General features: G+C 42.8%; 1 protein-coding gene across 3 annotated transcripts in view; it reads left to right on the top strand.

Moving 5' to 3' along the window:
- Positions 1 to 589: 589 nt before the first annotated feature.
- Positions 590 to 25,288, top strand: part of ABCC4 (ATP binding cassette subfamily C member 4 (PEL blood group)) — a 238,221-nt gene continuing 213,522 nt past the window's right edge. For 2 of the 3 annotated variants that reach the window (XM_084642482.1, XM_084642481.1), the window contains exon 1: positions 24,742 to 24,968. In XM_084642482.1, the coding sequence (XP_084498608.1) occupies positions 24,895 to 24,968 (74 nt within the window). In that variant the 5' untranslated portion in view covers positions 24,742 to 24,894. Of the gene's footprint in view, positions 671 to 24,741; positions 24,969 to 25,288 lie in introns of those variants that run through there. The other variant, XM_084642483.1, reaches the window with a different exon arrangement.

The raw sequence follows: 25,288 nt of genomic DNA, 5'->3' as shown, positions 1-25,288 counted from the left end.
TGAGAGGGAAAGCAACTGGTCAGTCACTGAAAAAGAATGTTATGCCATTGTCTACGCTCTGGAAAAGCTACGCCCATATGTTTGGGGACGGCGTTTCCACCTGCAAACCGACCATGCTGCACTAAAGTGGCTTCACACCGTCAAAGAAACTAACAGAAAACTTCTTCGGTGGAGTTTAGCTCTCCAAGATTTTGATTTCGACATCCAACACATCTCAGGAGCTTCTAACAAAGTGGCTGATGCACTCTCCCGTGAAAGTTTCCCAGAATCAACTGGTTAAAATTGTCCTTGAGATGTGGAAAATATTGTTAGTCTTTATGTACTTGGTAGTATATTTAGAGATGCATGTGTCTTATTAACTCTGTTTTCCTAGAGCTCCAGGAAGAAATCCCAGCCAGTGTTTCACCCTAGCTGAGATTTGGGGGGCGTGTCATAAATATAAAGGGAAGGGTAAACCCCTTTGAAATCCCTCCTGGCCAGGGGAAAGCTCCTCTCACCTGTAAAGGGTTAAGAAGCTAAAGGTAACCTCGCTGGCACCTGACCAAAATGACCAATGAGGAGACAAGATACTTTCAAAAGCTGGGAGGAGGGAGAGAAACAAAGGGTTTGTGTGTCTGTCTGTAGTCGTCTTGGCCGGGGACAGAACAGGAATGGAGTCTTAGAACTTTTAGTAAGTAATCTAGCTAGGTATGTGTTAGATTATGATTTCTTTAAATGGCTGAGAAAAGAATTGTGCTGAATAGAATAACTATTTCTGTCTGTGTATCTTTTTTGTAACTTAAGGTTTTGCCTAGAGGGGTTCTCTATGTTTTTGAATCTAATTACCCTGTAAGATATATACCATCCTGATTTTACAGGGGGGATTTCTTTATTTCTATTTACTTCTATTTTTTATTAAAAGTCTTCTTGTAAAACACTGAATGCTTTTTCATTGTTCTCAGATCCAAGGGTTTGGGTCTGTGGTCACCTATGCAAATTGGTGAGGCTTTTTATCCAACATTTCCCAGGAAAGGGGGAGTGCAAGTGTTGGGAGGATTGTTCATTGTTCTTAAGATCCAAGGGTCTGGGTCTGTAGTCACCTAGGCAAATTGGTGAGGCTTTTTACCAAACCTTGTCCAGGAAGTGGGGTGCAAGGTTTTGGGAAGTATTTTGGGGGGAAGGACGCATCCAAACAGCTCTTCCCCAGTAACCAGTATTAGTTTGGTGGTGGTAGCGGCCATTCCAAGGATAACGGGGGTAATATTTGTTACCTTGGGGAAGTTTTGACCTAAGCTGGTAAAGATAAGCTTAGGAGGTTTTTCATGCAGGTCCCCACATCTGTACCCTAGAGTTCAGAGTGGGGGAGGAACCTTGACAAAGCCAGTTAGGTTTTTTTGCCCCCACTGCTCCCCTTGGGAGGCTGCTCTAGAACTTCATTCCTCTGATGGTTAGAAATCTTTGCCTAATTTCAAGCCTAAACTTGTTGATGGCCAGTTTATATGTATTTGTTCTGGGGTCCACATTGATGCTTAATTTAAATAACCCCTCTCCCTCCATGGTATTTATCCCTCTGATGTATTTATACAGAGCGCTCATATCTCCCCTCAGCCTTCTATTGGTTAGACTAAACAAGCCAAGGTCGTTAAGTCTCTTCTCATAAGACAGGTTTTCCATTCCTCTGATCATCCCAGTAGCCCTTCTCTGCACCTTTTCCAGTTTGAATTCATCTTTCTTAAACATGGGAGACCAGAACTGCACACAGTATTCCAGAAGAGGTCTCATCAGAGCCTTGTATAATGGTACTAGCACATCCCTGTCTCTTCTGGAAATATCTCGCCTGAGGCACCCCAGGACACATAAGCCTTTTCATAGCCACATCACATTGATGGCTCATAGTCATCCTGTGATTAACCAAAACCCCCAGCTCTTTCTCCTCCACTGTCACTTCTAACTGCTAAGTCCCCAAAAATTTATAGCAAAAATTCTTTTTGTTAGTCCCTAAATATATGACCTTGCACTTCGCACTATTAAATATCATCCCATTTCTATTACTCCAGTTTACAAGGTCATCCAGATCTTCTTGTATGATATTCCAGTCCTCCTCGGTATTGGCAATACCTCCCAACTTTGTGTCCTCTGCATATTTTATTAGCACACTCCCACTTTTTGTGCCATGGTCAGTAATAAAAATGTTAAAAAAAGGTTGTCCCAAGACTGATTCATGAGGAATTCCACTAGTAACCTTCCTCTAGTCTAGCCTGAGAGATCACCTTTCAGTATGACCTTTTGTAGTCTTCCCTTTAACCAGTTCCTTATCCACCTTTCAGTTCTTGGATTAAATTTTTTTTATTAAAACTAATGTTAAAAATTATATAATACACAGATTTTAAAAAGTGTCTGTACATCTGGGTGTAGGGCTTACCTTATCCAAAAGTGCAAACTCTGGTTAAAAAGACATGAGATACTTACAGTACATAATCTGCAATAACCCAAATTGAGGTGAATAAATTTAATGGTACAGTTTAGATATTAAAATCTGAAAACTCGGGTACATCACTCATGAAAAACTATACTGATAGTTGGTTGTAAAAAGCAAATATGGGAATGAGTGTAGATTGTCCCTCAGTAATTGAGCATTTAGGATAAATTGTCCCTTAGTACACATAATCCATCAGAGAAATATTTCAGTTACTTTCTGATTTTGCTTCTCATCGGCACTCTGGCTCATCCCTCCTGGTATTGCCAATGCCCAGTGATGTGTTCTAGATAGATGTCCGTCGATCACCTGATGGCGTCCAACAATCCCCATCTTTTCCTATTTAACTAATAATTTCTCATGTGGATCTGTATCAAATGTCTTACTGACATCCAGGTAGATTAGCTCTATTGCGTTTCGTTTGTCTGAAAAATCAGTTATCTTCTCAAAGAAAGATATTAGTAACTTTGTTACAAGCTCTTGAATACAACAACTGAAACAACTGTAGAAAAATCTACAATTATTTTCTATCATTTAGGCTACTTACTTTTTGCAGCTCACCAAGTTTGGAACAGATCATTGAACTTAAGTCTTCTTATCTTAATCAACTGTTAATCACTCTGTTTATAAAAAGAAAAGGAGTACTTGTGGCACCTTAGAGACCAATGGTTAGTCTCTAAGGTGCCACAAGTACTCCTTTTCTTTTTGCGAATACAGACTAACATGGCTGTTACTCTGAAATCTGTTTATAAACAAGATTCTGACTCCTTGCCTCAAGGGCACAAACTGGGAGTGGCACATCTTGTTTCCTCTGCAGAACTCATTGCATTGCACATTCAGGCTGCCTGCCCCTGAGGCTTGCAGTTTGGTGGAGGGAGGGACACCCTCCTTTGACCCCCCAACCCTCCAGACTCCACCTGTGTCAGACAAGGTCTTTTAAAAAAGCCCTGGAATTCTTACCTTTGCTATGGAATGCTATCTCTTGGGAATATTAAGATTAGGGTGTGATTATAAACAAGGATTGCCAAAAGTTTATCCTGATCCCATAACGTGCTGTGTACGTTGAAGTCCTGCAAGAGCTGAGAGTGCTCAACATCTTTCATGATGAAATCCAATGTGAGAAAGAACTGCACAAGGTCTGATCCTGCAGTCAATTAAGTGGGAGTTCTGCAACTGACTGACTTCAGAGGGAGTCAAGCTCTGTCCATTGTGAGCTATTTCAAAGATTTTTGTCACCTGGGTGCCAGGTTTACTTCTGGGTATTTCCTATGGGATTAGATGATGGACACTTATGTATTTTAACACAGAATAGTGTAGGAACCTGTTAAAGTATGTTGAAAGGTTTTGCTATTTTTAGGTGAATTGAGTATGGATAGATAGGTCGCACATGAAAGAAGGAGAAAGTCTAGAACAGTTTTAGTGGCTGGTGAGTGTTTTTGATATCTACATACAGGAAAAAAGTAAGTAAAAGGTTGAGATTGGTATGTTGGGATTTGAGGTGATTTTGTTAAATCTGACCTAATCTGGAAAAAATTGGCCTTGAAAAGGAATTTTCTGGTCATTTGTCTATGTGCCATTTCAGAAGACTAAAGCAGAATTTATCTGAAGGTTTGGGACAATCAGAACTATTAGATAAAGGAATGGAGACGAGACGAGTGCTCTGGCTTGAATTTGCATGGAAATTATTTTGTCTTGTAAAATTTTGTTTTGGCAGTGATCCTGGGCTGAGCCACTGAAAGTTGTTCATTGAAATTCAGGCAATGCTGACAATCAATGTCCTGTAAATCTAACAGCTATTCCTAGTAAAATTATGGAAGAAATATTAAGAGAATTTTTTTTTAGGTCTGATCCTGAACAAATGGATGTGCTGATGCACCTGCAAGCATGTAGATAATCCCACTGACTGCTTAAAGGTCAGTGTATAAATCTTTGCAGGATCCAAGCTCCATGCAGAATTAAGTAGTGAAGGTTTATAAAGAATAAATCTTTCCCAACCAACAAGATTCCCTACTTTGCTAGAATCATAAAATGAGTGGATAAAAAAGAATAAAGTAAATGAAATACATTGACCTAGTGAAACATATTATAGTGTGTCCTATTAAATCCTAGATCAAAAATAATTCATATTGTTTTGGATAGGAATACAGTCATGTGGAATAACAACTAGATAAAAAAAGGTCTAGTTCTACCTGACATCTTCATTAACCCTTCAAATCATTAAAGCAGAAAGCACATCACATCTGGTGAACTTCACATCTGGTTTGCCCTCCAGTTATAATGAACATCAACTGGGGGGGGGGGTCATCCTTTTTACACTCTATAATACTTGTTAGGATCTTTAGGACAATTTTTAGGACAAAGCGATAGTACATCTTTATAATTTTCACAAGACTGAAGTAATATCTCCTGCCACATGGTGCAGAGGCAACCTGTGCAGAGTTCAATTTCTGGATGCAGATTTGGGCTCTTTGTATTGTGGTAATGCTTCAATAACTTTGTACTCTTTATTTTCCAAAAGGTGAGTATAGTGTGATCACATTGCCAGAACCACTTTTTCTCCTTAGGTCTTAGGAGAGTCATTGTCACTAGGCCAGTTTTACAAATTAAAAATTCCTGCATTGCTAAAGATGGGATCATCTGCAAAGCCTTTGGAACAGTTATTAATTAGATTCAAAGTCACAGCAGCTGCTTTCTTTGCTTCCAAAGAACAGCAGGTCTACCAGTTTCTTGAAAAGCTTGAATAGAATCCGAGCTTTTACCTTTCTCTGGAGAGAAGCTTAATTCTTTTGTACTTCAGTGTGCCATCTACCTCAGTTATATCAGTCTCCAGAAAGATCAAAAGCTCAGCTCTTCTAAAACAGGGGTAGGCAACCTTTGGTACGCGTGCCGATTTTCAGTGGCACTCACACTGCCTGGGTCCTGGCCACCGGTCCGGAGGGCTCTGCATTGTAATTTAATTTTAAATGAAGTTTCTTAAACATTTTAAAAACCTTATTTACATTACATACAACAAGAGTTTAGTTATATATTATGGACTTATAGAAAGAGACCTTCTAAAAATGTTAATGTATTACTGGCACGCAAAACCTTAAATTACAGTGAATACATAAAGACTCGGCACACCACTTCTGAAAGGTTGCCAACCCCTGTTCTAAAATGTTTAACTTCACCAAAATTGGAATATTACATTTGGAGCAGACACGAACGTAATGTCTGGTTTTTGAAATGCCCCCCCCCCTTGCAGGTTCAGTTGATACAACGTTAAATGCCTCTCCTAAACGGTTATGTAGTAGTACTGCCATCTATCTAAAAAAACAAACAAGCAGTAGTTTTTACCTCCCAGCAGGGGTGAAAGTAATTTAAAGGATTTACCGGTACACCGGAGTCCTGAGTGGGGGCGTGGCCTCAACTGGAAGAGGCAATTTAAAGGCTCCGGGGCTCTCGCTGGGAGCCCTGGGGCCTTTAAATCACCACCAGGGAAGCCGGTCCGGTCTGGTCTGGCATGGCGTACCGGCTCTTGCTGGTATACCGGACCGGACCAGCTTACTTTCATCTCTGCCTCCCAGGTAGCATTTCAAATGAGAGATGAAGTGATCCTTAAGTATAACTTATATTTTTCACTGAAAAACTGTGGGTGTCATCAGTATTATCTTCTGGAGTAGTTGAAAACTCCTTCCAAAAACAGTATGTTGCAGTGATGTTATTGGAAAATACATTAAAAGTGAAAGTGTAAAACAACAACAACTAGTAACGGCTAGTAGATATGAAATAAATATGCTACAGTTAAGGGTGGGGAGAGTAACTTAATAGTACCTCAGTTCCGTGCATGGAGAAAATTATCTTGCAGTTACCTAAGATGGATAACAGCTAAAGTTCTGACCCTGCAAGCAATTACATGTGTGAATAGTGTTTGGCAAGCATGGCCAGCTGCAATAGACATGACCCTGGGTGTCTGTAGAGAGGCGCACGCTGGGTCCCTCTGGTTTCAGCCCCTATTGCCCTCTCCAATCAGTCAGGAACGCCTCAGCTTGATGCAACACCAGTGTTCTTTATTTACAGTTGCCTTCCAGCCACCACTTTCCACCTATGTACAGGTTTCACAGCCAACTTTGCTAAGTGCAGGCCTAGCCAGCAACAGATCAGAAGACTCCCAGCTCCTTATGTGCCTGGCTTTTGTCTTCCTCCCTTCTTTCTGGCTTCCTCCTAGCTTTTATAGGCCTGGCTAATGACGCTGGGAGGTACTGCTCATTATCAGACAGACACAGGGTTATCCAACCAGCCCCAATCCATTCCCCTTGATTGGGGCTGGAGTGGCAGAGGCTGATTAGTTAAAGAAGTACGGGCTGGATGAATGCACTATAAGGTGGGTAGAAAGTTGGCTAGATTGTCGGGCTCAACAGGTAGTGATCAATGGCTCCATGTCTAGTTGGCAGCCGGTATCAAGTGGAGTGCCCCAGGGGTCGGTTCTGGGGCCAGTTTTGTTCAATATCTTCATAAATGATCTGGAGGATGGTGTGGATTGCACTCTCAGCAAATTTGCGGATGATACTAAACTGGGAGGAGTGGTAGATACGCTGGAGGGCAGGGATAGGATACAGAGGGACCTAGACAAATTGGAGGATTGGGCCAAAAGAAATCTGATGAGGTTCAATAAGGATAAGTGCAAGGTCCTGCACTTAGGACGGAAGAACCCAATGCACAGCTACAGACTAGGGACCGAATGGCTAGGCAGCAGTTCTGCGGAAAAGGACCTAGGGGTGACAGTGGACGAGAAGCTGGATATGAGTCAGCAGTGTGCCCTTGTTGCCAAGAAGGCCAATGGCATTTTGGGATGTATAAGTAGGGGCATAGCGAGCAGAGAGAGGGACGTGATCGTCCCCCTCTATTCGACATTGGTGAGGCCTCATCTGGAGTACTGTGTCCAGTTTTGGGCCCCACACGACAAGAAGGATGTGGATAAATTGGAAAGAGTCCAGCGAAGGGCAACAAAAATGATTAGGTGTCTGGAACACATGAGTTATGAGGAGAGGCTGAGGGAACTGGGATTGTTTAGTCTGCAGAAGAGAAGAATGAGGGGGGATTTGATAGCTGCTTTCAACTACCTGAGAGGTGGTTCCAGAGAGGATGTATCTAGACTATTCTCAGTGGTAGAAGAGGACAGGACAAGGAGTAATGGTCTCAAGTTGCAGTGGGGGAGGTTTAGGTTGGATATTAGGAAAAACTTTTTCACTAGGAGGGTGGTGAAACACTGGAATGCGTTGCCTAGGGAGGTGGTGGAATCTCCTTCCTTAGAAGTTTTTAAGGTCAGGCTTCACAAAGCCCTGGCTGGGATGATTTAATTGGGGATTGGTCCTGCTTTTGAGCAGGGGGTTGGACTAGATGACCTCCTGAGGTCCCTTCCAACCCTGATATTCTATGATTAAGTGCTTCTCATTCAGCACCCTGTCACAGTATCCAACATGGAGCCCCAGGGAACCAGGATCCCCAGAAAGGTTCCATGAGCATCACCGAAGCCTCAGTGAGGCAGGCTGGGTTGTGGCCACTAATGGAGGTGCGCTAGATGAGCAGAAATGGGGCTACTGCAGATATGTTGGTATCAGGCCATTAGTCCTGGGGGACCAGATCCTACTCAGGCAGCAAAGGTGCTTCAAACTGAATGCAACCTGGGGCCCTGAACTGCACATTGTTTGTGGGATCCTGTACCCCAGATGGCCATAATACAAGATACGAGCAGTGTTGGCAGATAGAACAGACACGGTGGTCCACTGGAGCATGCTGTGGCCTTGCCACTTTGAGCCCAAGCCACGAAATGGGGAGGATCATGAGCCTAGTTCTAGAAGCCAGGAGACAGGCCAGAATGAGTCACTGGGCCCCTACTAGTGGGGTGGCTCACTGGAAGCAACTGACTCTAGTCCTGGCTCCATGGGAGGCAAGGAGCAGAGAGGTAGGAGCAAGGAGGGAGGAAGCACCTAAGCCTGGCCCTACAGTAAGGGGACCACAGAGCAATGAGGCAGGAACAGCCTGACAGTCTCAAAGCCCAAATAGAGGGGTTCCCCCTACCTGGCTCATACAGCTGTGCTGAGGATGGCCTAGATACCGGGCTTGAGCGCTACCTGGGGACCGGTATATTTAAGTGGTGAGGTGTGTGGGGGTGGGGTGTGCCAAAACAAAATTGGCTACAGAGCTCCTGGGCGGGTTTGAGCCAATGAGCAGATTGTGGGAGAGAGAGAACAAAGCAGTAGCAATCCCACTGCTAGTGGCAGTGAGCAAGGGGCAGACTGACACCAAAGCACAGGGGTGTGGAGTTTGAAGGAATAGTTGCTAGTGGGAAAGCCACCTGCTGCACTGGTGATTGCAAAGGGGACCCCTGCAGACACACAGCCTGGAGTCACCAGGACAGCTGAAATCATACAGCAACACACACCTTTCTGAGCTCACAGTGCATACCACTCATACATATCAGAATGTGCATACAGCTTAGACTGACCAAAGGCGGGTTGTGGGGCATACAGTCTGTGTCTGTCTAGCTAGCGTTGAGGGACTTGTGCTGTACAAGGGGCAAGGGAGTCTGTGTAAATCCTGCTAGATATCCTTCTCTGGGTTTACTCCCGGCTTTACCTGAGTTAGATCAAGGTTTTGTTCCATTGTTAAATAAGATACTTTTTCCAAGGTGTTAATGGTGACCTCCCTAGGAGTGAGGGCTGGTGTTTGTGAAGAGACATAGGGCTAGGACCTGGGAGTTGTCCCTTCCAACCCCTGGGGGTTGTTCACCTGCCAGTAACGTTTTGCCTGAGGTGGCCTATTGATTTCAATGGGACTAACTGTATGCACAGTGGCCCAAATCCACAACAGGGAAAGTTAGGCATTGTAACACCTAACTTTAGTTGACTAGAAAATCACTGGAACAACACAAAGCCTGAGTTAGGCACTTAGGCTCCCTATATAATGAATGGGAGGGATAGGCACTTTAGAATGCAATCCACAAAAGCCAGTATGCTAGGCAGCTTAAACCAGCCAATGGGAGATGCCGCCCAGAGGGGTGTGACTTAAGCCCCACCAACTCACACAGATAAGTGCTTAAGTCTAGACTGCAGAGGGACACCTATCTCTAGTAGGGATCCATAGCCAGGAACCCCTCTCCTGGAGCCAGGCAGCTTAGGCACCTGAGTTGTTTCTTGTGAGAAAGATTGGGGCACCTGCCTCACTCCACACAAAATAGTGTAGGAGGAGGTACTGCCCACCTTTTAAGTTTTACCCCAGTGGTTAGAGCACTCACCTGGATGTGGGAGACCCAGGTTCAATTCCCTTCTCTACATGATTGAAAGAAAGGATTTGAACAGGGTCTGCCATGCATGAGAAAACCTTTGCCAATCCAGAAGTGGGATGTTATGACCTTCTGGAAGCTGGCTACCCAGACTGCTACAGATCCACTGCAAACCTGTTTGGTGTTAGAAAGTCAGCTGTGGTTAAAATGGTGGCAGAGGTTTCTGAGACAATCAGGCATGTGGTTTACCCCAAGGGGGCGGGCATAAAAGATATTCCTGAAGTCATTGATGGCTTTGAGACAATGGGTCTTCCAAACTGCACTGGGGCCATTGATGGGACTCATGTGCCCATAGTTTGCCCTCCTCAAGGAACACAAGCCCATAAACTGCAAAGAGTGCTACGCCATTGCTATGCAGGCCCCCATGGACCACAGAGGGTGATTTTTTTGAATGGCAGCATGGATTGCACTGGGAAAGTTCATGATGCCAGGATTTTTCACTGATCAGGATTCTACAGTAATGGATAGTCTGGGACACTATTCCTACCAAGTAGTATTGTCATAAATGGAGTTGCTGTCCCCACCATTATTCTGGGGGACCCTCTAGACCCCTTTTGCCTTGGCTTATAAAACCATACCCTGATTTCAGAAGCCCTGGCAAAAGATGGTTTAATTTTGCTGTCAGCAGGTGCGGAATGGTTGTTGAATGTGCTTTTTGCAGATAGAAATCCTGTTGCAGACGTCTACAGACCCAATGGATTCCAATGTCATCAATGCTGTCCACATTACTGTGGAGTGCTGTGCTCTTCACAGTCTTTGTGAAGCCTGGGGTGAGCTATTTCCCCCTGAATGGACCCGTGACAGGGAGGGACTGCTGAATCAGTACACTCAGCCAGAAAGTGCAGCTAACACATACAGCTGGAGCTGGATTCACCTAGGCAACAGAAATCAGGGATACTTTATGCTCCCACACTATGGGCTTGCATGAAAGAAGGGGCCTGATGGAAGAAGGGGAAGAATGTCTTTATGAATATGCTTGTGGAGGTTGGGCTCATTGATTGTGGGGGGATTCAGTGCATGGGAGCAGTGGGGAGTTGATTGCCATGCAACGTACTTATGAATGACATGACCACCTATGAAATGGGGCAGGGTGGGATACACAGTATGGCTTGATGTAGGAAATGATTGGAGTATGGATTTATGTAGCTAACTGTATGGAGGAATAGTGTTTACTTACTAATTCCTAATTGTCCCTGATCATGTGTTTATTATTTTGGGTACACATTGTATGATGTGATGCAGTGATAGTAATAAATGTTCTTGAAGAAATATAAAGCTTTATTTATAAAAGCGTATTAGAAAAGTACAACATTCATCCAATGCCAGGCAGGCCAGCTGCCATTACCATGCCAACATACTAGTAACAACAGTACCTTGTGTAACCCACACACCTCCTAGGTGTGGTGTTCTGTCACATCTAGTGGCACGAACACCATTTAGAGAGAGAAAAAAAATGAGTCTGCTTTACAGCCTTCGCTAACACCCAGTCAGCTTTTAGCTCATGCGGTAGAGGCTCATGCACTAAGCTCAAGAGGTCCCAGGTTTGATCCTGCCTGCCTGCGACCAGTGTCTGTTGGCGTTACACTAGCAGAAAAAAAACATAGTGCATGAACAAGTACAATTAGTGAAACCATGTACAAGACAAACTCCTCATAAAACAGGGATGATATTAGCAAGTTGTGCAAGGTAAGGTTTTAGTCCCTGGTTTTTCAGTCTTGACCCATTTAATCCACTCCCTGCACTGCTCACTGTGCCGATAAATTTGCAACACTGCCAGCTTCTTTGCTAGTATGTGTGAACATTCCACAGCTGCCAGCTTTCACCCGGTAAATAAGTACCCTGACTTTCACAACTGCCAAAAAATCAAGCTAATCCCATTTCAAAACAAGGCCAAAACAAGCCAATCCCTAAAAACCTCAACATTCTATGTGACTAGATCCTCCTGGCATGCAGTTTGGGACTGTGGTGGGCCTTCTGTGCACCCTGACTCTCTCCCCCTTGCCCCCCTCCCCTTGCTCCTGCTTGCTGGGAGCTGATCAAAAAAAAAAAAAAAAAAAGGGAAGCAGCAACAAGCTACAAGCCAAAAACGAGCCAACCAACTCACAAGCCAATTAAGCCAACAAGCCCAATTTTTGTGCTTTTCTCATGGGTTTGGCATGTCTGGATCATTCCTGTTATTTTTACTAAAATCCACTGTTTTGATGGCCTTGCACTAGAGGTTTACCAAAACCTGGATGTGCTCCCATGACCATGAAGCAGAACGCTTTGCAAAAGACGACTTCTGTTCCGTCTTCATTGCAAACACAGAAGGCTCTCTGCTGGTGTGTTTGCAGCTCGCCTGTCAGAAAACAATGGAAGAGTTAAACGCTGACTTGCTGAACTGCTGCATTAAACAAAGGAGGGTTGCTTCTGTTTCCCTCAAGTTGATTAGAGATTGTTGGGATAAAGAGGACAAAAGAAGTTGGCCCATGGTATTGTGGGACACCTTTGGTGGACTCCCAGGACCTGAGTCAGTGTGTGTATGTTCTGTGTCTACGCTGCAAAGCAACAGGGCTTGAACCCTGGATCCTGGCTTGAGTTGAGCTTGACCCCTCCACTTCTCTGGAGTCTGACCTAGGGTACTAGGCCTGAGCCCAAAGTCTGAGAGATTTGTGTGTAGACAGAAGGGGGTTGGGCTCAAGTCAGAGTCTGAGATCGGGCTTACATTGCAATGCTTAGGGAACATTTACTCTGAATACCTAGGCATCTACAGGATTAGGTGAAAGCTGAGCAGGGGTTTTGTGGATCGGATTTGCAGTGGTGACTAAAAAGGGGATTTAGGTGCCTAAATATCTTTGTGGATCTGGGCCAAAGTTCTCAAACATGTGTTTGCAGATTCAAGGCCTAAATAATGTAAATAGCTAGGTTTCATAATCTAAATCAATATAATAATCTTAATTGCACTGCAACAAAACTAAATAAGAAGAGATGGGTTTGTTATGGACATATTTGTATCACAGATGCATAGTAAAAGAATGTACACTCAAATTCTGCAGTCCATACTCACGAGGGTCACTGAAGTAGATCTGAATGGACTATTTGCAGCAAACTATTTCATAACTTTATCAGCTTTTTCTGTTCAGGAATTATTTGCTAACAGACTTCAGTTTTACATATTTGTCTGTGGCATGACCACATCTTAAGTGGTTTGTATAGAGAGCAGAATGTGGCCTCAATTCTCCTTTATACCTCTGGAAACTCCTGCAATACAATAGTAATGAAAAGTCAAAATTCTTTAACAAATGATTTGAGAATATTTTTTTCAGCCTATGGATTACTAGCAAACTATTTGCTGTAACAGTTGCTTTGAGTTATCACTAATTTGCATTTAGCTATTTGGACTCAGTGATTAGTCACATAGTATTGATTCTACTTCCTGACTGGATTAGTCAAGCCCATAAAGAGCTTTCAAGATGGCTGTGGGAACACTTTTAGCAAGAGTATTGTGAATACATAGATCATATATATGTCTGTAGACACTGGTGAAATCCTAACCCTGTTGAAGTCAGGGGGAGATCTGCAACTGACTTCAGTGAGGTCAGAGTTTTATTACTGTGATGTTTGATTCAGACCACTGTACTGCCCATATGGCAGAACCTAGAACTATAGATTCTGGCTAAGGAATGCAAAGAACTTTTCCAAGCCCCTGCCAGTCAGACAGAGAGCCTACATCACTCTACAGTTTGCAGATGGCCCTGGTATGCTTGGACATCCATTGAAATATTTATATTTTGTCACATGCCATGTTGTTGTAGCCGTGTTGGTCCCAGGATATTAGAGAGACAAGGTGGGGGAGGTAATTTATCTTTTATTACAGAAGCTGGTCCAATAAAAAATTATTACCTCACCTACATGGTCTCTATATTTTGTCACACTGAGGTACGGATTTTTGCTGAAAGCAAGTTTAAGGCTATGCAAAATAGTATAAATTTACAACCAGTTTTCTTTAAACAAAAGACTTTTTCTTGATAAGAAAATGCCATATCATATAAAGAGACATGCAAGCAATTATTAATTAATTTGAATCAAAGTAAACACATGATGTAAGAACACTCCCTACATTGACTTGAAATAGCCAATGTTGTATTGCCATCAAGTTTTTTTAAAACAAAACAAAAAGCTTACATAGCATAAAACTTACCAAACAGAAGTAAAAAAGCTATAAGTCAAGGAGAAATTTTATATCCAATTAGATAACTAACAATTCTTACTCATTCATGATTGGGAGTTCAACCTATACAAGGCAGGGAGGATATTATTGATCCTTTCTGGCCACTTACTTTATTTCCTCAGGTAGCATGTACATAATGGTCACCACCAGAAAAAAAATCAATATGCATTTATGGTTCCCACTTATTCATATCTGCAAAACCATCACTTATTTTCCTCTTCTATCTCAGTTGCCAACATGTAGATAAATGATTATTTTAACTGTTAGCACTGTTGTGCTCTGTCCTAAGTCCTCCTATACTTATTTGCTTGGCTACCTCTAAAGTCCCTTCCTTTTCAGATCGCTCTGTCCTTTACCCTAGCTCCTTTTCCCTAAGGGTTACTCCCAATTTCCTTATACAAGAGTGGAGTCTAATGAGCCATACCTACCCTAAAAAGTTGGCCACAATTAACACTTGCGTGTAGCGTGAGGTAGTGAAAAAATCCTGCCATTCTGCTGCAGACTTCAGTAAGACCTAAATGACAGGTAACTTCTACAGTCCAGTATTAGTCCCTTAAGGTCAAGTCTGAAGCTCTTTGATAGAATAGTTTGGCAGAAAATTCACACTGCCAATCCTTCTTAAAACAGAAGATGTTGTGCTTAGAATTAGTCAAACCAATGTGCCAAATTTGTATGCATTTTAAAAAATTGTGTTTATGTATTTAGTATTGTAACAAAGTTCCTCCTTTACCTTGGTGGGTCCTGCACTTATTGGTAGATTTTGCTCTCCTCAGAGATTCACAGTAGCTCTCCATTTGGCCACTTTCATGGCTCAAATCTGCCATTCACTCAGATAACCTCATCACTGGCCAGCAGAGGGAAAAGGAAGGAGAACAATCCCCACAGTCTCTGCTGGTCCACCTAGTGGGTCAGGGGACAGGCCAGGGACCTTCCCCTCTGGTGGGACCCACAGTCCAAGTCAACTCCTCCTGTATCCAATACAGAGTTGGGGTGATAGGGGGAACCCAGGCCCACCCTCTATTCCAGGTTCCAGCCCAGGGCCCTGTGGATCACAGCTGTCTATAGTGTTTTGTGTAACACCGGTGTGACAGCTACAACTCCCTGGGCTACTTCCCCATGGCCTCCTCCCAACACCTTCTGTATCCTCACCACAGGACCTTCCTCCTGGTGCCAGATAGCATTTGTACTCCTCAGTCCTCCAGCAGCATGCCCTTTCACTCTCAGCTCCTTGCACACACACACACACCTCACTAACTGGAGTGAGAGCCTTTTTAAACCAGGTGTCCTGATTAGCCTTAATTAATTTTAGCAGCTTCCCAATTGGCTACAGGTGTCCTAATTAGCCTGCCTGCCTTAATTAGTTCTAGAAAGTTCCTGAGTGTTCTGGGATAGTCCCTGTTATTTTACCCAGGGAAAAGGGATCTGCTTAACCTGGAACTAATGTATCTACCTTCGGCCACTCTTTTGTAGCCATCTGGCCTGACCCTGTCACAGTACATAAAAAGGTTTGCTTGGGGACAGATTTTGTTTTTTAAGCAGAATTTTTGCAATACCTCCAAATTTGTTGTGACATCTATAAGAAACATCTAGATGGGGAGGGCTCTGAGTTGCAACAGAGAATTCTTTCCCAGGTGTCAGGCTTGTGGGTCTTGCCCACATGCCCAGGGTGTAACTGATCACCATATTTGGGGTCACCATATTTGGGGAATTATCTCTCAGGTCAGACTGGCAGAGACCCTGGGGTTTTTTACCTTCCTCTGCAGCATGGGGCAGGGGTCATGTGAAGGTTTAAACTATTGTAAATGGTGGGTTCTTTGTAACTTGAAGTCTTTAAACCATGATTTAAGGACTTGGTAACTCAGCCAGAGGTTATGGGTCCATTACAGGATTGTGTGGTGGGGGTGAGGTTTTGTGGCCTGCAATATGCAGGTCAGACTAGATATCATGATCGTCACGTCTGAATTTAAAGTTTTAGAGTCTAAATCAGCTAATCAATTACACTGGCTAGTTTGAGGGGTAGGTGGGGATAGTTGGCACTTGATAACTTAGTAAAACTGCAAACATATAAGTATGTACAAATTATATATGTTGCATTGTATCCTTCTCCCTTCATCCGTTATATTACACTAGTCTTGTAAGGCAACTGCTTCCATGCAGATATAGGGGTTTGCCTGGGTGGAGGCAACTGAAGGATCAGGTATTTAAGGTCACCGTGGCTATGCTAGCAAAACCCTGTAGTGTAGACACAGCCTACACTGGTGGAAGGATTCTTCTGTCAGTGTAGCCAGGAGTGACAGTAGTTTTGTCAACAGAAATACTCTTTCGTCAATATCACTGCATCTAGGCATAGGTTAAGATACCTATGTCAATCTGGGGTGTGTTTTTTTCATATCCTAGACCAATGTAGCTATCTCAACCTAACTTTTAAGTGCAGACCAAGCCTTAGACTATGAGCTCTTCAGGGCAGTGACTATATCTACATATATATTTGTACAGTGCATAGCACTGATCCTGATGGGTGCCTCTGGGAACAACTGCTCTGTAGATATTAAATAATAAATCTTCAATGAATAGACCACTTTAGTTCCAAGAGTTGTAAATCCAGCTCCTTCCATGATCACTGTTGCAATAAAAAAGAAAAAAAATATTTTGATAACTGTGCTGATGTTGTTGATGATGTCTTTTATACAAAGAAGGAAATGAACAAAGCAGAGCTCTGGTACTTGGTGCTTCATGAGAAACAGAGACACAAGAACTACACTGTGCCAAATGGAAAAAAGACAAACCCTTCAGGAAAAGAAAAGTTAAAAGTCTGGTGGTATTAGATGCTTCAGAGTAAAATATAAACATTAAAAAACTATGGAACAGTTCTTCACATGATCACCTTCGTTAAAAAAATTCCTTTAAAGTACTCTAACATAAAAATCAAAGCTTTATGTTCTAACAATCCATCAGCAATGCAAATGAAATCATCAGCTGCTTATGTGTACTGTGTAACAGAGTGGTCTGCATGTTTAAGGAGCAGCAGGGCTGGGGAACAGACAGCCCTCTTCTGGAGAGGTGCCCAGCAAGCAGGTGCTGGGAATCATCTGACCCAGCAGGACAGAATCTAGTGATTTGGTCTGACAATTCCCAGGTAGGCGATATACAGGACAGCCCGAGCTCCCTGATGGCTATTGTCTCATTTTCAATACAAATGTACAGAACAGCATTTGTCATCTATTTTGAAAACTGATTAGGCCAGATTTGCTCCTGTGAGCATAGAAGGGTTGTTTTTACAAATGCCACTCCCTGAATTTGTGAAAGAGCACTAATGGTGGGATTCATTGACTGAGGGAGAGTGAGTGGAACTACCATTCCCATTCTTCCAGGATTTCTGCTGGGGAAGCCAGCCAGGTTTCACTATAAGCCTCTTTGGCAAAGACTGCCTGGGAAATGGGTTGCATGAGGGCATCTCCTAGCTGGTTAGGCACATGTCATGGGCTACACCAGCTGGCTGTGCGTCCCCGATGACAGGAAAGTTTGTGTGTGGCTTGAGATGCTGTGTTTTATTATTTTTGCAGACTTTCCACTTTTCGATGTTCTCTGTTGGGATATGGCTGTCCCACAAGGACTTTTTTGTTTTCCTTTTTTTCAAATTAATAAACTCTGAAATAAAAACCACAATGAGCAATACATTTACATTAATATCACAATCAATATTAGCAGCATCAGGACAAGGGCCTGAAAACACATAATTGGATAGCTGTGTGCATCTAGCTATACTTTTCCTTTTATATTTTGACACAAGCGAGGGCTAGTCATGATCATCATATCAGTGCATACAAATATAACACAAATATTTTAATAATGAGTTATATCACAATGGCATTAATGCATCCATGGCTATTTTTTCACTTAAGGTAGTGACAGAGTAGGGTATGTAAACTTCTATGCCTTTGTAATAATATTGCCCCTTTTATATAGCATGACTAGTTATTTACAGTATTAGCTAGTTCTCATGAAGGTAGAAACCTGCAGCACTTTGTGCCAGACGTGAACTCTCAGCAATCTGATCCATTCTCAGTAACGCTAAGAGCTGCAGGGATGCCATAGTGTCCTATTCTATCTTTAGACTAACGTGGAGAGGTGGTATAACAAACAGAGAGGGTGACTTCTCTGATTACTATGGGCCTGGTAAGTTTTTTGGGGGGAGATACACAAAGAAGTTGTAGAAGGGGCGGCACATCAACTGTGTAGAAGTTTTGAAGCCAGGTGTGGTTCAAAATTCCAGTTTAGACACAGTGGCTCCAATACTAATCGACGTGGAAGCAAACTGAACAAAGCAAGTGGGTGTAACAAGAAGTCAGTCTTGCTGAGTAAGAAATGGTTTAAACTGGCTTCCTGTATGATTGAGAGAGTCTACACAGCATTGTCCAGTTCACCCCCCACACAAGAGTTCTGACACAAAAGCTATTAAGGCTACAGGCTGCCTTCTCTGGGTGGGTCTTAAATCAGAGAATGACCTTCCTCTAAGGAAACATTAGGCTCTCAAGATTACTAAAGGAAAATCTCTTCAGAGAATTGAAAGACTGAATGACTCATTCAAAAGCCCATTGCTTGACATGCACAACAAAAGTCTGCAAGATGAAAATGTTCTTCCATATTTAGAAGTTTAATGCTCTTGAATTTGAAAAAAAAAACTTATTTATAATGTTTGTTTACTAGCAAAAGAGGCAATTAGGGTGATATTGAGCCTTGTCTTGTAACCCACCATTTTCACATTCCCATAACTGTCAGAAAATTTCTTTTCAGCTGAAATATTCTATGCTTAGTCTCAGCTCAAAAGTGAAATAGTCTTTTGTTTGCTGTTTTTTGCAAAGTTCGAAATAAATACATTCATTGTTGATATGTGAAAGTGTGAGAACCTCCAGGCTGATGACACATGTTTTTCACACACAAATCTCAAAAATGGTTGTGCATTAACAAGCTGAAACCATCCAGACAGCTAGCTTCACTGTGTAAGGCCTTGATCCTGCAAACACATATGCACACATTCAACTGAAGGGTAGTGCTGGTAAAGGCACCTCTGCCCCTAAACCCTCACCTGCGGAATCCTCCAAGGATCAATTCTATCTCTAGTTTTATTCAACATTTATATGCAGCCCCTAGGTGAACCAGTACAATGACGTAAACCCAAGCACTAGCAATATGGAGATGACACATAGCTCTAGCTATCCTTCACCACATATAACTATACCATTACCACCAAGACAGCCTTATAGTTGGACAAGGTCAGTTCATGGATGAAGAACAGCTGGTTGAAGCTGAACCCAAGCAAGACAGAAGTTATGCTAGTGGAGAGATGAAAGCAGTTTGAAGAATGCAGCCATGATGTAGTCTCCTATGGTTGAAGGTACACACCCTCAATTAGTCTTTTCAGTCCCCAGTTTAGAAGTTCTCCTGGTTGCCTCATGCAGCAGCATCTGTGAGTCTACTGGAAAGGGGTAGGATGGAGGACAAGGAGTTCAGCATGGGGTGGATAGGGAGACTGAGATTGGATGAGGAACCTACGGAGGGATCCTGGGAGCTAATGGGGAGAGAGGGAAGAGACAGATTGGACGATGAGCCAGGAAGTGTGGGGAAGTGGGATTGGCTGGACAAGGAGACTGGGTGTGGGGAGAGATTGGGAGTCAAATAATAAACTTGGAGGGTGAGACTAGGGTAATGAGATTGAGACTGGGATGAGAAGGAGTGGAGACTGGGACTGGATGGATAAGGAGAACTGACTGGGACAAGGAACTAGGAATGGGAAGAGACATGACTGGGATAATTACAGATTGGAGGGGACAGGGAAGAAGAAGTCAAGTTGATACTGACTCTGAAACTTGTTCCTCCCCCTGATCCAAAATAGCATGAATCTGGTGACCTGGGCACTCTGCAAAAGGTGCCTGTTCAAAAGGGCTTTTTGAGAGGGCCAATGGTATGTTTCTCAAAATGATGGAAGGATGATAAAGAACTTTCTGTAGGTGGCAAAGTTCCTTTTGGAATAATATTTTAATGCTGCTTGAGTTTTTTGGTAGTATTAATTATGTTAGGGCACTGAGAGCCTTGTATAAACATCTTTTTATTATATTTTAAAACAAAAGAAATAAAAGGCACTAGAGTTAGGAGAGAGAGCAAAACCTGATGGTGTGGAACAAAACCTCGAGAGACTGAAAACAAAGAAGAAAGAGGGAGGAGGCATATGGATGAGTAATTTGTTGTGCTCACAGGAACATGGGGTCAGAAAAGAGGTCGATATTATATGTTTTGCGTCTTGGAATCTGGATCTATGAGGGCTTTCCTTTTAGTTACTCAATGATCTCTGAGTATGGCGTGGGAAGGAAGAACAAATACTAGCGAAAGGATAGAAAAGAAACTTCTAAAATTCTGTCAATGAGCATGAGATTCCCATAAGCAATGTGTCACACTGATGGTAAATAGAAGAGTTCCCTTTGTGGCACCTTCTAAAAGAGCTAGGAGCTAGGATATATATATATAAAGGAAACTTGGCATCCTGCAGAGCCCCCAGGGCTGTGAGTCAGAAGAGGGAATTTATGCCTTCATATGCTATTGGACTAATTTATATTTGCAAAACCCCCAAACTTTTCTAAAACTATTTCAGTTCTAAATAATACAGGAAAAGCAAGCTCTGGATTTCTTAGTGAATAGTATGAAAACTTAAAACCTACTAAATCTCAAAAGAGGACGGATATGCCATCCACTTGGACTGACAGTTCTTATTTACTGAGCATGGTGTGAAAAGTATGTCACCGATCCATCTCTCCCAAACAGGGCTCACATTCTGTGCCTATTGCCTATTTAAGAAAATGGCAGAATGTTGTAGCAGGGCCTTGGTGAATACTTACATACACAATCTTCTGTCATTACCCAAAGATGCCTTTTCAAACACATCTTTAAACTGTCTCTGGATCACCCAGATATTCCTGGTCTGAAGTCCTAAACAAGGTAGACAATCTGTCCAAAACTCTGCAAGAGCAACAGACAACCAATCTCTTATGAAATGACACTTAATTCATTTCAGTCTATCCAATCAGATAAAGCTACAACTTATTCTAGAAGCAAATACACTGGGAAAGTTGGATATAGTCAGAATGCCTTAGTTTCCAGAAGAGAAAAGCTCCCAAGAAAATTAAAATAGGGACTGGTGAACCCATCTATCCACATTCAGCAAAATATTTTTATAAGTAGATATACTTCACAGTAACTGATTTCACAGTGTCCAGTATTCAGTCAAGATTTGAACAGAGACTACAAAATTGTTTGAAATCTGGAAACTCTCAAACACTCCACATATAAGAGAAAAGTAAGTTCAAGATGTGATTTGGGTGTAAGGTTCTGATTTCAACCCTGACCGACGGATTACTCAACTTCCTTTGTAAGCCATCTGCCAACCTATGGAAAGACTATTACTCAGTGGAATGACAATAATCTACTTCATGTGGTTTTTTTTTTTTACAAATAAAAAAATGAAAGTCACTTTCTGATATTGCATTGTTGCAAAAGACTTCTGAATGACTGAAATTAATCAGAGAATTTTTTTTAATACCATACCCACAATAAGAAAAATGGTGTGACAACTGTAATTCACAAGCAACTAGATTTTTGCTATTTTGCCCCAGGAAAAGGATGGTTATGAATACAGGTTAAGATTAAAATTTACATATCACTTTTGGTGATTCCACTCTTTTCTTAGCCACATGAGCCTAATTCAAATAGCATTGAAGTCCATGGGAGTTATATTGGCCCCTATTATAGCATTAACTTTTCTATTAGTACATAGTTGGACAAATTTGATCCTCTGAAAGCACTGGGTTGACCAATTTAACTGAGGGGTAGAATTTGCTTTGTATGTTTTGGGAGATGATCTAAATACTTCAGATCCTATAATATACATTTTTCTGAAATCTAAAATTAAAGTCCTTTCATTACTTCAGCCCTCTATAACCAACAAGTAAGAAGTATACTGTTCCTCCCAAGATCCCAGGGGACAGACTGAGCTAGGACACAGCAGGACACTAAACTAGACCAGCACTTTGCTGTCAGTCCCATCAGTTTCTACTGAATGTGAGCTTACGTTTGGGGAAATGGGATTTATTAGCTTTACGGTTCTAAACCTTTCAAATGTGAATTTATGTAGTGTCTTCAATCTCCACAAAGACAGCCTGAACTGTCCTCTTTCATCTCAACAATGTGGTATCTGGAAGCTATAATGATAGTTTAAATGGCAGCCCTACTAACTATTTCATTGCTGATCATCTAGCAGAAAAAGTCAGACATCATGGAATGGGAAGGCAGAACTTGCAGAGACTTCCATCTCAGTCTCCTTCCTCCTTCCCTGCAACAATCTAACTCTAGCTGAGCACTACCAAAATATAGCGTAGGAAACAATCTCTGACTACTGGGGGGTGCACTATATGACATAGCAAAGATAAGATCTGGGAAAAGCCCTATGCTTTATTTAGATTTATTTTTAAATAGATAAGTATTCTTATGATTCTTTTCAGACTCCTCTCCCATATTTGTATCAATTTAAAAAATGTAGTTTTCTAACAACTTCTCTCGTTGTATCTGTTAGTGTATCATACCTACTTTTCTCAACAGCACCCATTCATGGCTGGCCACAATAACTCTCAAAGCATTAGATATACCTAAGCCCCTTCATTTTCAGTTTCAGCTGATTCTTACTGAAAAATTCCTGGGTATTTTAAAAAGTATTATTCAGTTTTTTTGATTAACAGTATCTTTTGTATCATTCAAATATATAAAAATAACTTGTTTTATTAGGAAAATACAATACATCGTATGAGATATATGTATTATGATAATACGTTAGTCTGAGTGTATATGCAAAGCTGCCTGTTGAAGTAAGGCTATGCATTAGTTTAGAAGATACACACAATAAACAAACAAGCACACATGCTCTGAAGTGCGTGCACATCTGAACGTACTGGTGAATCTCATGCCCACCACATACACATTTCAAACTGTTAGCAGATGACAGTTTAAAGATTTGACACACTAAAATGGGAAGAAAATGAAAATCTGTATTAGAATACATTTCAGAACACAAGAAAGTATTCAAAAGTTTTATTAAAACAAAAACAGGAGAAAAGGATGAAGTTGAATGTATGTCTGTAAATGGTGTGGCCCAACTATTAAATATAAATACTTATAGGCTAATAGTCCTAAGTCTGCAACAGTAAACTGTTTATTCAAATGAAAAGCTTTATTTGGGGATTAGAGATTTATTGTTTTCTTAAACTCAGAGGAAGCATTGTGTTTTGAGTTCTGTTTTAGTTCCACAGCAAACCACATTGATGAATACAATTCAGAGCATTAATCTACTAAAAACTTTTTTCCCCTTTCTGTCCACTAATGTTTACCCAGATGTTTACCCAGAAAAATAGTTTTTTGCACTGATTTGCACCTGTTTTTGTTGTTGTGGCAATAAACACTGATAAATTCCTGGGAAAAATTAAATAAAATAAAAACTGAAAATGAAGGGCCCTAGAAATACCATATATAAGTTATAAAAGCCACAGTGAGGATGAGCTTAACTCATTCTTTACAGTTGTTTCAAGAAGTTCTGTTTGGCACAAGCTATTATTCTTCTTGATATATTGAACTAGACATTTTTGTTCTACCATCATGAAATTGTTTAGTAGGATTTGGAGCACTTTCACTTGCGGGACAATCAATTTTATTAATATCTAAGAACTCAAGACTGTGTTTTTCTTATGTACATTCAGGCTATAAAGTCTTCATTCATGTAGCAACCAAACCATGCAAAGTTTATCACAGCAATTAACTTGGGACTTGGAACTGAGATTTGGAAATAAAATTTTCTGATAATATCTGGAGGAAAGCTTGGATAAAATGCTTCAGAAGCATTAAGCAGTTATATTTGTCTTATTTCAAATTTTTAAAGTCTTGTGGATACTGTTAAGTTTAGGAGTGATGGTGCTTTCCTCCTGCAGCTGTCAACTGCAATCTAATTAGTGCTTATTTGTATTTCAGTAGTGCAAAAAAGGGTAAGCGCTGTACAAACATGTAGGAAAACTGCCTCTCCCCTAAAGAGCTGCCAATCTAAGGAAGTGGTTTCCAACCTGTGGTCCAGCAGCCCCTGGGGGTCTGCAGACTATGTCTTAAGATTTCCAAAGGGGTCCACAGCTTCATTCAATATTTTTTAGGAGTTTGTAAATGCAAAAAGGTTGAAAAGCACTAATTTATGGTCTTGTTCCTGCAAGTTGCCCCATGGAGCTGGCCTTCTGCAGAGTCCCACTGACTTTGCTAAGGCCCAAACCCTGAAAACAGGCGTCTCAGAAACCTTAGTGTACCTGAGCAAACCAGCTGAAGCCAGTGCCAGGACTGGTGTGCATATGTGTTTGAAGGATGGGGGCTTAAACATCTATGGTGAAATCCTGCCCCCAGTAAAGGCCATGTCACAACTCCCCCCGGGGATCTCCAGGCTGACCAGCCATGGGACTCCTCATTTCTTGCAAAAAGAAAAGGAGTACTTGTGGCACCTTAGAGACCAACCAATTTATTTGAGGACAAGCTTTCGTGCGCTACAGCTCACTTCATCGGATGCATCCTTGAACAGGGGCAGCGAGGAGCACGTGGGCTGTGCGTGGGGACTCAGCCCGGGCGCTCGCTAGCCCCGCGGGGCGGGCTCTGCAGCGGCGCCCGGCCGGGTGTCAGGTTTCCCGGAAGCGGCTCCGGCGCCGGCACGGTGCTGCTGAGCCGGGGAAGCCGTTGCTGCCCGGCAGCCCCGCGCCTGTTGCACGCCGGCCACAGAGCGCCCGAGGCAGCGGCGGCAGCAGGTGACAGAGCAGCGGCTGGCGCGGCCGGGGCAGGGGGATGGAGGCGCCGCGGCGGGAGGAGAAGCCCAACCCCCTGCGGGCTGCCAACTTCTGCTCCCGGCTCTTCTTCTGGTGAGTCCCTGCCGCGCCGGCTCCCCGGCCCGGGGCGGCCCCGTGCGGCAGGGCTGCTCCGGCCGCTGGCGCCCGGAGCCGGGCTGTGCAGAAAGGGGGTGGGAGCGAGCCGCGCGCAGGCAGCCTGGGGAGGAGAGCGCCCGCCCCGCCGCCAGCTTCAGCCCGGCGGCGCCTGGCCCCTTCCCGCGCTTTTCCGCGGGGCGGAGGCTGGGTGTCAGTGCGCCCGGGAATGCCGCTAGCGGCCCCGGTCAGGGCCGGGGCCCCGCGAGCAGCAGCTGCCCCTCCCTCCCCCCCGAGGTGGCCGTGGGCCAAGTGTCATC

This window comes from Lepidochelys olivacea, assembly GCF_965140295.1.
Source record: "Lepidochelys olivacea isolate rLepOli2 genome assembly, chromosome: 1".
In the NCBI taxonomy this organism is placed as follows: domain Eukaryota; kingdom Metazoa; phylum Chordata; order Testudines; family Cheloniidae; genus Lepidochelys; species Lepidochelys olivacea.
This window is presented reverse-complemented; position numbering and strand designations above follow the sequence as displayed.